The 14,106-nt window shown below is 34.3% G+C and overlaps 1 protein-coding gene across 1 annotated transcript; it reads right to left on the reverse strand.

Annotated features, from left to right (window-relative positions):
* Positions 13,152–13,881, reverse strand: LOC107638128 (SKP1-like protein 1B). Its single transcript, XM_016341302.2, has one exon. It carries the CDS (start codon positions 13,715–13,717, stop codon positions 13,265–13,267), a length of 453 nt encoding a protein of 150 aa, XP_016196788.1. The 5' UTR covers positions 13,718–13,881; the 3' UTR covers positions 13,152–13,264.

Below are 14,106 nucleotides of genomic sequence, written 5' to 3' on the forward strand. Positions count from 1 at the left end.
ATATATAAATCGCTATATATCATCTTGAATTATGTTTTAGCATAAATTGACTATAAACCACTATAATCTATAGCAATTTATGAATAAAAAAAAAATACTAAAAGGCTGTTGATGTTTCCCTAATTAGAATACTAATTAGAGCTTTAATCCTCCTTTATTTCTACTTTTCCTCCTTAATCTGTGTGATATGTTTGGAATTCGCTATCTTAGCTTTTTCATTGTGCACTAAAATATTAAATAAGCTTTAGTTTCTTAATTCACTGTTAAATGTTATCTTGCCTTTTAATTATGGTGTTTAAAAGTATTTATTTAATTTATTAAAAAAAGTTAAAATAAAATTAATATTTTATAATAATATATGATGATACTTTGGTTTGATCTAGTTTGATGATTATTCGATCAAAAGAGACAATGAATGAATGAAAAAATAAAGTGTGGGCATTTAAGTCTACATGAACTGAAAAGATAGATTCCAATTTTCTTCATGACATTATTGTCTTTCGGTATGTAGGTTCTTTAACAAAGCAAACCTATTTAAGATTGCATGCTGACCCCAAACTTTCATAATACTATATATACATTGGACATGATATATATATTTATATAGTTCCATTCATATATTACAATTAAGTGCCATATACAATTTTCCATTCAACTTGGCATCTTTTGCATCTATTCTCTCTGCTGGACAATCTTTGTTAATCAGGAAGATATATATACAAAAAAATAAAATAAATAATATGTGTTAATTAAAATTAAACATATATATTATTTTCAGCTTAAAATTTGTCCAAAAAAATAAAAAATTTCATTCTTTTCATTTTTATTCTATGATGATAAAGAAAACAAATTAATTAAGTTTCAGTGCTTGGAAGGAAGAAGAATAAAGAAGTTAATTGTGAATGAAGTAACGAAGACTGATTTTAGAACTGTGTGAAGTAGAATACTTTCTAGTTTTGGTCAAAAGTGTAAGTACAAGTGTTCCAAGAGGAATTTGCTTTCCAAAATGTGATTATTTTTGCCATAAAAGACCCATCATCATGAAAGAATAAAATAATGCATGGTTCATCAGAGATATTCTTTTCCTGTTTCAATTGATAATCAAATCGTCGCGTATGGTTAATAGGAAAACTTATTGTAGATAAATCTTTTTCAAATTAAAGTGCACAATGCAAGGTACTGGTTAACTTTTCTTTAGACATAACAAGTTCCATGCAGTAATAGATATTGTTTTTGGTAACAGCTTTTGCAATTTTCTTGTAGAGGATCTCACAAGTAACGAAATTGAAATATATATAAAGAAATTTTCTTGTGGGACTGCTTGAAATTTTATTTTATGTATTATCTCTTAAATAGAGAAAGGAAAAGTATAGGTAGACAATGAAAATACTAAATAATGTGAAAAATAGATATATCGGATGTTCATTTCACGTGTACGGATGGTTATTTTAATATTAAGATTTAGGTTGATAATTTAAAAGTGTAGTGTGTTTTTATTTGATTAGTGGTTGTTCATGTTATTCAAAAAAGTTATTATTTACCTAGCACTTCAAAAAAAAAAAATATTGGAGACTAACCTTTTTTTAATTACTATTATTCTATTCAACTAATTTTAACTTTTTATTCTCTCTCTCTTTCTTTTCCTAGCAGACAGTGAGAGGAAAGTGTTTTGAGAAGTGCATCACAAAACCAGGCTCAAGTCTCAGCGGGAGCGAAAGCAGTTGCATCTCTAGGTGTGTTGACCGATATATCGAGGCCACCGGCATAATTAGCAAGGCGTTATTTGGAGGGTCACAACATTGACGCTACAACCATTAGTAGAGGTCACCATGAAATTTGCATCTACATTGTTGAATCTTTAAGTTACTCAACTTAAACTAGTTAGTGGCGTTGGAGAATATTTGCTTGGTGTTTTTCTCCTTGATACCAAGACGATTATGTGCTTATTTTTTTGTTATCCAAATAGCTGAGATTAACGGTTGTTTTCAACAGTTTCATACTTGTTTTTTTCTTATATCATTTAACTTTACAAATCCTTTAATAAGAATATAACATAAAGATAAGATAAGATAATGAAAACTAAAATTTTACAAATCCTTTAATAAGAATATAACATAAAGATAAGATAAGATAATGAAAACTAAAATTGTAATTCTGTTGGACTAAATTTGTGGGTCACAAAACTTTTTTATTGTTGTTCTGGGTTAAGGTGGAAGAGTAGTTTAATATTTTTTCTTTTATTATTTTGTTTGTCTTATACACTAATTTTTTTTTCTTTTGAATAACAACGGTAAAATTGTAATGACTAAATTTGTGGGTCACAAAACTTTTTTATTGTTGTTCTGGGTTAAGGTGGAAGAGTAGTTTAATATTTTTTCTTTTATCTTTTAGTTTGTCTTATACACTAATTTTTTTTTCTTTTGAATAACAACGGCCAAATTGACTTCGCAGACTGAGTTAGGAGCTTGTTATTTTGTACCTATGGCTTTCGATTCCTACTTTTATTGTCTTACGTTTTATAGTTATAGTTTGCCTCACACGCAAGTTGTTCCGTTTCTGGAGCGTGGCACTTTTCATTTTGCGATTTTGTTTTACCCATTTTTCAAGGCTCCTAGTCTATTATATTCTTTCTACTATTATAAGTATGTATTTTAATTGTTAGAAGTCGTAATACCTCGCCACCTCTATTTTACGACTTAAGCATAAAGTTTTGGGTGGTAGGGTGTTACACACCCACACCGCACAAGGTCCACCACTCCATCGAACACCGACAGCTGCTGCTGCAGTGGCATGTGAAGTGGCATAAGCCCCCTCAGCGCCTCCGCCTCGCTGTATGGCGCACCCACGCTCATAGTCGTTGTCACAACTGTCATGTTGCGGAGCTTCATCGTGGCGGTGAATGACCCGGTGCCGCCACCGACGTCGAGGCCCAGTCGGATGACTGACTTTGTGGACTTGGCAATCTGGAAGAGCTGCGAGATCAGGAGATGGAGGTCGGTCTTGTAGGTTGTGAACTTGGACGAATCGGAGGAAGAGTTGAAGCCTAGTTTAGGGTTTTGGAGGTGGAAGCAATTGAAGGATTTGCAAGGGTAATGGTCCCAAATTACAGAGGAATCGGGGAGTGAAGAAGGGAAAGGGTCTTGAGGGAGAGGGGATGAGGGTTTGATGATGCCTCAAAATGACGTCGTTTTGAGCGATAGGGACTTATGTCCATTTTTCAAAAGCTCCATCCCACTGACGTGTCACGTGGGAAGCCGTGATGCCAGGTAAGCAGAGGGGAAGCCACGTCAGCCTTTTCCGTTGGGTCTGACGGTGACTTATGGACGGAGGGACTGATCCGTCCAACTTTTAAAGACGTCAGGGACTTAAAAGTATTTTCCAATGGTCAGGGACTAAAATGTCCGTGTGATAAAAAGTCAGGGACTAATTTATCCTTTTCTCTAAATTTTTAATGACACCAAAAAATAACACTTACTCTTCTACAGACTTATTATGTTTTTTCTTCATTCTTCTTTTTTATTGTTTTCTTTTCTTTAGTTTCTCCTGTATTTCTTCTCTTCTAACAATACACAAAAAAAAAATTTGTTAAAAAAATATATTTTTAAATAGAGAGTTTTTCAATCTTACTCATAGTTAAAAATAATCTCTCTTTCTGAAGATGAATTCAATATAACAGTTTTTTCTTTTTTTTTTCTTGTTTTTTTTTGTCCTAGCTCTAATCTTTTTATCATGTCCTAAAACAGAAAGTTATTTAATTAGCATATTCAATTCGTTTAAAGAAATGACACTAAAACTTTAAAGAAATTATTTCTTTTACAAATATTTTATCATTTCATTCTTTGTCTCGCGTTCAATCCTCTTAATTAGTCTCTTCCTTGTTCGATGCACCATCCATGGTGGTCTAAGTGTTATATCCGTTGATGTATCAATAAATTTGGATTTATAAAACTATATAATCATTAGTGTAAAAAGACACCCATCAATTACATATCTGTTCTAATTCTTTTAACTTTTGATTCTTTTGACGAGAAAGTTGAGTGCATGAGTAATCCAATTCCATTCTCGCATGGTGTCAACATGAAGAATTGTTGCTGGCATATAAACCAGCAAAACTTTGCTTATTGTTGTTGGCAAAAAAAAAAAGCAATTCTAGATTAATAGAATGAATATTCTCGTGAATTTTAATTAATTTTCACCTCCATCCACACTCATTTTCAGCAAAGACTTTGTCAAAAATGACAAAATAAAAACTTTTGAAGTTTTCAACAATTTGCTTTTGCTCCTCGTTGATGTCTTTATTAATTTTTTTTCGAAAAACAATCTCCTACAATAATACTGAAATAAGTTAATAACATCAAAGTAACAAATATAATGTTAGAATATAATTAGGATCCATTAGGATCAATTAGCATTATTTAGCATATCTGAATATTTATTATAGGATATTACATCTTTATTATTTCGATTCTATTAGTACTTATAAATACCGTTCTATATTGTATCATTCCACACAACTTGAATAGACATACAAATCCTTTCTCCAGTCTAATCTCTTGTTTCTAACATGGTATCAGAGCCATGGTATTCTCCTTGAAGAGAATAGGTTGTTTTCCTTACAGTGAAATCACCGTAGTTTTTGCACTTGTTTTTCTATGCCATTTTTCTTTCCCTTTTGTCACTCATGTGATGCTTTTTCACCTCACCGACTAGCCTATTTTGAGTTGAATGATCAAACACCATTGTCATCTGCTGCTTACCTATTCTTATGAAGAAATCATATAGTTTTCGCTCTCTTTTGGCAGTTTCTTCTGCGTTTTCTCGTGGCAGTTCCATCTGCGTTTTCTTGCAGCAGTTTCGTCTGCATTTTCTCGTGGCAGTTCTGTCTGCGTTTTGTCTACGTTTCTTTGTGGCAGTTCCGTCTGCGTTTCTTTTTGGCAGTTCCGTCTGCACTTCCTTCAGATAGCGGCAGTTCCGTCTGTGCTTCCTTCAGACAAGCGGTAGTTCCGTCTGCGCTTCCTTCAGACTAGTGGCAGTTCTGTCTGCACCTGTTTTTTCAGTTTATGCAGTTTTTTTCTCTTTATTTCGTTGTTTTAAATATGTTTCAAACTCAAGTTGTCACTTGAATTTGAGGGGGGATGTTAGAATATAATTAGGATCGATTAGCATTATTTAGCATATCTGAATATTTATTATAAGATATTACGTCTTTATTATTTCGATTCTCTTATTACTTATAAATACCATTCTATATTGTATCATTCCACACAACTTGAATAGACATACAAATCTTTTCTCCAGTCTAGTCTCTTGTTTCTAACATATAATACAATAATTGTCATTTCATGGACAATGTAACGCTTTTTAATTTGAATATGAAAGCAACAATAAGGTTGGACTCGAATATAGAAAATACAGGTGCTTCACATCCGTGTGGTGTCAGTGTAATAGAACTCGCATGGTCCGAGTTCTCTCTTAGTAAACGGACGGTTCGAGTTGCGTTTGGCAAAACGCACGGTCCGAGTTGTGAAGCCCCGGACACGTGTCGCGCACAGGCTACTCTCCGAACGGTGCCCTGAATCCTAACATAGACCCATGCAAGACCCACACTCACCATCCAAAATATCACTTTCAACTTCATACCACCCTTCTTCTTCTTCATTTTTCCATTGTTCTTTGCTGTGCATGGTGGAAGGAAAATTAAAATACTAAAGAAACACAAAGTTAGAGATGTTGATCGCCCCGAGTTTCATATTATACATTATCTAAGTCATCATGATTATGTAAGTTTTTTTTTTTAATTTTTTTAATAATTTACAATTATAATTATTATTGTTAGAAATTCGATTGTTATTGTTGTTGTTAGAAATTGAAATTAGGAATATAAACGGAATGATTATTATTATTTTTCAACATTTGTAAGCTTTTTCGGAAATTTTTTTACTATTTTTTAATAATAATAATTATTATTAAAAAGATAATTATTATTATTGTTGTTACATAATGAATTTCAAAATATAAACAGAATGATGACTATTATTTTGTATAACAAATGTAATTTTTTTGAAATTTTTTAATATTTTTTATTATAATTATTATTGTTATAAAGTTAATTATTATTATTGTTTATAGAAAATAAATTTTAAAATATAAACAGAATGATTATTATTATTTTTTAAAATTTAGGAATATATGTTTAAATAATAGTAAATAAATAATTAATATTAGAAATTATAATTTTAGATATTATAAAAAAATTATAAACCGTAAATAAATAAACAATTAATGTAGATGTTGTGATATTGTTAAAAATTTTGATTAGGAATATATGTATTAGTTATTATTATTAATAGTTAGTTATGAATAATTTTAAGGATTAATAATTAATTTTAGAAGTTAAAATTATTTGTTTTAGTTGGATTTAGTAAAATAATTTATGATAGTTGTGTGATTTCTAGTAATATGTGTGTTGTTGAGTTAGTTGTGCAAATTTTGTAACAATGAGAGTTAATTAATTGGTAGGTTAGTACATGGTAATTACTAAATTTTGTAATTAACAAAAAGTTTAGCATGAGTTTAATATTTTAGTTGCTCTAGTTAAAAAATTATTATCTTTTAGTAGTAAGTTAGTAATTGTTAATGAGTTGACTAATAATTTGTTATGTTTTTGTAGAAATTAAGAATGTTGACATGTGATCACCTAGTCCCTCTAGATCGGTACAATGATAGAGTGGAGGAGCATTTACGACTTACTGGTTTTTATCATGCATCTCAGATTGGGGTAGTCCAATGTCACAAAGCACTGGTGAATGCTCTAATCGAAAGGTGACACCCAGACACACATACGTTTCACCTTCCGATTGGTGAATGTGCTATGACGCTTGAAGATGTGGCTATAATTCTTGGTCTTCCGACGGACGGTCTTCCAGTCACAAGTATGACAATAAGTAGTTTTGAAGCCTTGGAGGTGGAGTGTTTACACCAATTTAGAGTTGCACCGCATAAGTCGGACTGTAGAGGAAGCTGCATAAAACTGACATGGCTACAGGATCTAAAAGAAAATTTACAGTTGACTGATGAAGACAGTATACAGAGGTACGTGAAGTGTCACATTATGTTGCTGATCGGGACGATCTTTTTTGGGGATAAATATGGGACAGATGTGCACTGGAAGTTTTTACCTTTGCTTCGTGATTTTGGCAGTATTGAACAGTATAGTTGGGAATCGGCATGCCCAGCACACCTCTACCGGGCGTTATGTAGGGCATCTCGTTTTGACTGTACATATCTGGCGTCGCTTCCTAGGAAATTCCGCAGTTTTCCTCTTGCAAACAGGTAATATTATGTTACGTTTATCCCGTATCTTGATATTTAGAATTCAATTGTGTTAATGAAATATATCATATTAGGTGGCGTAACTGGGAGCGTGGTGACCGACGATATAGATATCTTACGCTAGCTCACTTTAGGAAGGCCTTTGATGAACTTCATGAAGACTAGGTGTGTTTTCATTAAAGAAGTATTTGTTGGTGTCTTTTGAATGCATCGAGTGGCATGCAACCGATAGGTATAGGCGACAGTTCGGTTTTATTCAGGGAGTACCTCATCAGGAACGGAATCTGAACAAGGCTCATGGAGAAGTCTTGACTGGTCCTAATAATCTTAACTGGTCCACGGCTTCGAGTCATTCATTTTAAGTGATGCAGTGGACAAATAGGTATAACCACGTTCTTACTGAGCTTCCCATACCTTCGCAGCATCCATTGGATACTTACATGTACTGGTACCGGACAAAATTTAGGAACCGTTTGAACTTGTCGAATCTTGTGGTTCAAGAGAATGATAAGGGTAATCAGGATATGGATGATGACAATGAAGAGCAGGAGCCACAGTCACTGCCACCATCACCTCCAAATACGCTTCCACAAGAACAACCTCAGTACTCAAGCCAGTATGTACCTCAAACACAGTTGACCCCGTCATACCCAATACATCAACAGTATTGGGGTATGTCACAGTTTGACTCAGGAGAAGGAGCTTCTTTTAGCCAGTTACTTGGGTTCATGGCTGCAGATGCAGGACAATCACAAGATGGTAATCAGCCTGAGTTCATGGTGGGTAGGTATTCATTGGACGCGAGGCATCCATGCAGGACCTCGTCGAGTGCTTCTGAAGGGTTCGTATCTGTTGACTCTAGTAGGAGTGACGGTGGACGCAGAATTTTTAATAGTCAAAACCCTAACCATGTTTCCATGTGACTCATTGAAGAAAATGCTAACACACTTGAGCAAGAGACCGATGGGTACCTAGTAAATGACCCAGATGACGAGGACGAGGATGAGAAGGATAAAATAAAGGAGTCCGATGAGGATGAAGAATCCCGTAATGATAGTATTATATTGTATATTTTGCTTTACATGTTTAATCTGTTGATTATCTTGTATTCATAAATGGTATCTCTGGTTGGTTTGACTAAATGATATGTGGTATCTCTGTTGGTTTGATTACTTTATATACTTTATCTAATTGTTTAATTAAATTATATACAGGTCAGGCACGCACTCTGAATGACACAGGCAAAAGTTACAATTTGAGGGTTGATCCGCAACGTCATAGCGCTAGTCGGTACACTCTATCTGTGTTCAAAAAGGCTGCCAAGAAATACAAGAATCTTGTGAAGGATGTAAAGTGGACAACGAAAAAATAGTTGTGTAGTTAACTTCTTTATGTATTAATTATCTATTCTATGTTTCGATTACTTTCTATGTCACGGACAACTTGAACATGTTATAATGTTTCATATATCATAATATAATGCTACAAATATCATATTAAATTAACATGTTTGGACAATTCATATCATATCATATAATGCTACAAATATCATATCATAATATATTATGAATCTACTGATTATCTCTGTGGCATTTGCACCAGCTGACTGACGACATCTGCTACGACTGTGTTTCTCAGCCCCACATAGCCTATATTGCTTGGGACGACGTAACATTCGCGTGTCCATCTCATTTAAGAAGCGCGTCCTCTTGGGGCGACCTTTGGTAACACGTCTCAGGTACGGATTCGGTACGAATCGAGGCCCGTTGTAAGCAGGCCATGTAGTAGTATTAACCAATGGCCTAAACCTAGCTCGGTACACCCGCCGAACTTGGTCCATCTTATACACATCATGCACATACACTTGCCAATTCAGTCGTTGGTTGGCACAACATGCAAACACATGTTGACAAGGAATCTGGTCCACCTGGAACTCACCACAATCACATCATTGGCGACGGAGATCGACAACATACTCCAGTCCACTTGGCATCTCGCGCACTTCGAAGACCTCATTCTGCCGGTCGAAACAACTAACCTGGATGTTTCCTAATGCAAGTTGGTTTGCATTCAACTTTGAGGTTACGAGCTCAGAAAATACATGGCCAGCATTAATCTGTGCTTCCGCCTCGGCTCTTTTTCGGGTGAACAACTCGTTAAACATGTAGAATGTTGCCTTCACAAGTGCAGTAATGGGGAGATTGCGTGCACCTTTCAAGACTGAGTTGATGCATTCTATTAAATTCGTCGTCATGTGACCCCATCGGTAGCCATCATCAAATGCTAACACGTACTGTTTGCGGGGGATTCGATTTAACCAGTTAGTGTACGCCTTGCCCCGTTCTCGTAAACACTGGTAACGCACTTCGTACTCCCGCATCGTCCTCAAATATCTTGCACGATAACAAGAAACAAACGAAAAAAGGAGGTCAAAACACTTGTTGAAGGTAACTCTATTAATAACTTACTTAGAATTGCTCAACGTTACCTATATTGACGACCAGTTTTTGCAAGTACGGTGCCTTGAATTTTATCAAAAAATTCGACTCTATATGCATGACGTAAAACATATGGAAAGCTCTAGGAGGTGACCAAGCTCCGTTACTGCGTGCCACAGCTGCATTGATGGATTGGTGTCGGTCGGATATTAGTCCCACACCATCCCGAGTGACAACATGTTGTCGTAGGTTACTAAAAAAAAAGTGCCACGCATCAGAAGTCTCTCCCTCCACAATAGCAAACGCAATTGGGACGATATTGTTGTTGTCATCCTGTGAAACTGCCACTAGTAGACAACCCTTATACTTTTCGTACAAGTGAGTCCCATCCACCTGGACAACTGGCTTACAATATTTGAATGCTCTAATGCAGGGGTAATAACTCTAAAAGACTCGATGCAATACCCGAATATCACTCACCAAGTCATCGCCTTGATATGCAGGCATAGTCTCAAAATGGACAACAGCTGATGGCTCCTTATGACACATGGCCTCAAACCATATAGGCAACGTTTCGTACGATGCTTCCTAGCCTCCAAATATTTTTTCTACTGCCTTTTGCTTAGTCAACCATGCTTTCCGATAACTAACGATGTAGTTGAACTTCGATTGCACTTTTGCAATAACCGATTTTACCTTTAAGGAGGGGTCAACCTCAACCAACGGCTTTATTGCTTCTGCAATTGTGGTCAAATCCAACTTCGAATGATCCTGAGAAATGGTGGCTCTGGTATAGGTGTTACGACCGTTATACCTCCTTATAACCCAACAGTACTTCCTGCTAATCAAGCTAACCCTGATAAGCCAATCACACCCTGACCCATACTGTGTACACTTGGCATAAAATGCTACTGATCATGCTAACCCTGATAAGCCAATCACACCCTGACCCATACTGTGTACACTTGGCATAAAATGTCAATGGCTCAGACTCATACACCCGGTAATCTACGCTTCTTCGTATAGTATACTCTTTTATCACCTTAATAACAGCTTCCCTGAAACTGAATTCCATCCCAACGGCAAATTCACCATCTGCGACAATAGGAATTTCTGCCGCGACGACAGCCAGACAAAAAATACTTACTACACAAATATTTAAATACCGAAAATAAAGGTAAATCAATATTTACTACATCAATTATGATATAAATCCAAACTTTACATCATGTAACTATATCATTCTAAACAAAATAAGAACATCAACGCATGATTAAATAATGATTAATAAATACTAATTTATATTTAACTAAATCAATAACTAACTAAAAAATTACTATCTTAAACTTAAATAAATAAACAGATACACAAAAACAAATACTAATTGAGTATATTTTTCAACTTCACTTAACTATTTGATCCATCGATCAAGATAAATTATTGCAAAATTCTAATCCTTTTTATAAATACGGGGAATTACGTACCTGCACTCCTAATTCTGGAAACTTCGGATCATGCATGGCTTCCAAATCCAAAACTTGCATGAATGATGGCTCCTCAAACGGCACTTCGTTTGCGAGTGCATTTGCCACGTCTGTCACATCTGGAGCCATAGTTCCGTCACATTGATCTTCATCTCCGTCTGGACCAACAACTTCGTAGTTGCTTTTGAACTCTTCTTCACTGTCACTATTGTAATCTTCCCGTACAATATTCCGGTCGGCCTCAGATTGTTCGAACTCAATGTACAACTCGATGAATGAGATTTGAGCCCGGTTTTCAATATACATTGAAAATATCTCTTGCATGCTCGCTTCGTCCGTTACATATTTGGTTTGAAACTGGACGAATCCATCAAACACCGGTATGGGATATCTGTATAGAATACATGATATTTTCTTGACCTCTCAGAATCAATCTTCTCACACATTACACATTTGAGCTCTTCAAATGAGATTGTGAAAGGAATAACAACATCTAACGAATTTTCACAAACAAATTTTACTCTTCAGATGTTTGTAACAAAATCTGACCAAAATAATATACTTTTAAAGGAATTCTGTCACTCATTTCTCTCAATCACTTAAACAAGAAAATAAACTTGACTACTAAATTTTTTGGTTTCATACCAAGCAAGAGAGAAACACAGAAAGCATAAACCAGAAGAAGCCGTTGAAGAAGAAGAAGAAGACGCGAATTGATCTCTTCCACCAGTTACACTCTTTTATATATGCCTTTACAAGCAAATCGGACCTTTCGATTAGGTTAACTTGATTCAAAAAAATATAAAATAATCAAATCGTACCGTGCGATTTGATTTTCCATTTCATAAAAAAATTACCACCTACAAAAAATATGGAAGGTCCGATTTCCACCTTCCGAAATGTAAATTTCTCTAGCTCCAAATCGGACCATCCGATTTGACATGCAAAATTTTTAAATCAAATAATTCGCATGATCCGAGTTCACTCACAAAAACTTATCCCATAAATTTATTTTGTACTCCATGAATCCATATATGGGCAGATTACACATAAAAACTTCCATAACCATAAAATTGAGCCGACAATGCAACCGTTGTGATGTTTTATTTTCGTTTTTTTTTTGGACAACTTGAAGTTTAATACAATTAGCCTATTATTGTAGTCTAATATATGTGATCCGTTGAAATTCGATGTGTTTTATCGAAGTTATGTGATATGATAAAGTTGTTAAGTTCTACTCTATATATTCGAAACAAAAATGTTATATGATAAACATTTTTCGTATATATATTCACCCTATATTTAAATTAATACTAGCTAACTCTCACTTTTATTTACCAAAAGAGTTAACTCTTGACATTTTTTTAGTTATTTGAAAGAGTAATATAAGGAATTAATTTTTTCAGTTAATATTAATTAATTTTTAAAAATTATTTTACTTATTTTAAATGCTAATGAATCCTAAATCTTAAATTTTTAATTTTACATTCTAAATTATAAAATTCTAAATAAAATTAATTAATAATAATTAATTAAAAGTTAATTTTTTATATATATTTTTTCTATTTAAGAATATATGTTATGATATTATTTTTTCTAAAAGTTTAAGTTGATAAAAAAAATAATATAAATAATTATTTTTTTAATACAAGTCTTCAAATAAGAGTCTTTTAATGAGTTTACTTAATTTTTGACATAAGTCTTTTTCAGTCAATTGTATTATGTTATTTTTTTTTTGAGATTCATCAATAATTATTAAACTACTCTTCCACCTTAATCCATGACAAGAATAAAAAAATTTTCGATACCCACACATTTACTCCAACAAAATTACAATTTTAAGATCCAAATAAGAGAAAGTCTTGTCACCAAGTCAACAACATTGACATAACAAAAATAGGGAAAACAAGATAAACCATCAAAGTAAAACTAGCAACTATAGCATAAATGGAACCACAGGGCACCCATCTCAGAAGCTATGCATGCAGCAGGAGAAGCAGCAGATCATCATCATTCAAACGCCCACTGGTTTTCGCGGCGGATCTCCTCCTCCTCCTCCGGCGTGAAGTCATTTTTGATATTGAATGTCTTGCGAATCTCCTCCGGAGTCTTGCCTTTGATCATGTCTGCCACTGTCTGGCAAGTAAGGTCCAAGAGGCTCTTGATGTTCAAGTAGTTTGCAGCCAGAATGAGATCGAAGAGAGTGGCCTGATCGACCTTAACGAATTCAGCATCCCACATCTTGAGATCCTCCTCGGAAGCAGCAGCATTGACGTGCTTCTTGCAATACTCAATCACCTTCGCAAGGATCTTGCTGGTGACGTTTGGAAGAGGAATTCCACTGTCAGCGCAATCGTCTTCGATCATGTGCTTGATCGTCTGCGATTCGAGAGCCACTGCCTCGTCAACCTCAAACGCCTCGCCATTGGAACTTTTCAAAGTGATCTTCTTCGTTGACGCCATTTATTATCGATTGAAGAAGAAAAGAGAGATTCTTTGCTGAATTAGATATACACGAAGAAGAAAGAGGGCTAAAATCCTAACTCTAATTTCGTTGTTCTTTTTTCCCTTTCTTTTTTCTTCTAATTGAAGAGAGAACCAAAAGAGCGTTTTAGAAAACTATCAAATTGCGAAAGAATAAAAAAAAGAAATATGAAAAAATTTTATTGATTGTTAATTGATTGAATTGTATTGAATTGTAGTGTGAATTATAAAAGTAAAATTAAATATATATAGAGCATTGCTTATAAAAAATAAAAGATAAAATAAAATAAGGAGATAACATAGAGATAAGATAAGATAATGAAAACTAAAATTGTAATTTTATTAGGCTAAATTTGTGAACTGTGAAC

Source organism: Arachis ipaensis, chromosome B04 (genome assembly GCF_000816755.2).
Source record: "Arachis ipaensis cultivar K30076 chromosome B04, Araip1.1, whole genome shotgun sequence".
In the NCBI taxonomy this organism is placed as follows: domain Eukaryota; kingdom Viridiplantae; phylum Streptophyta; class Magnoliopsida; order Fabales; family Fabaceae; genus Arachis; species Arachis ipaensis.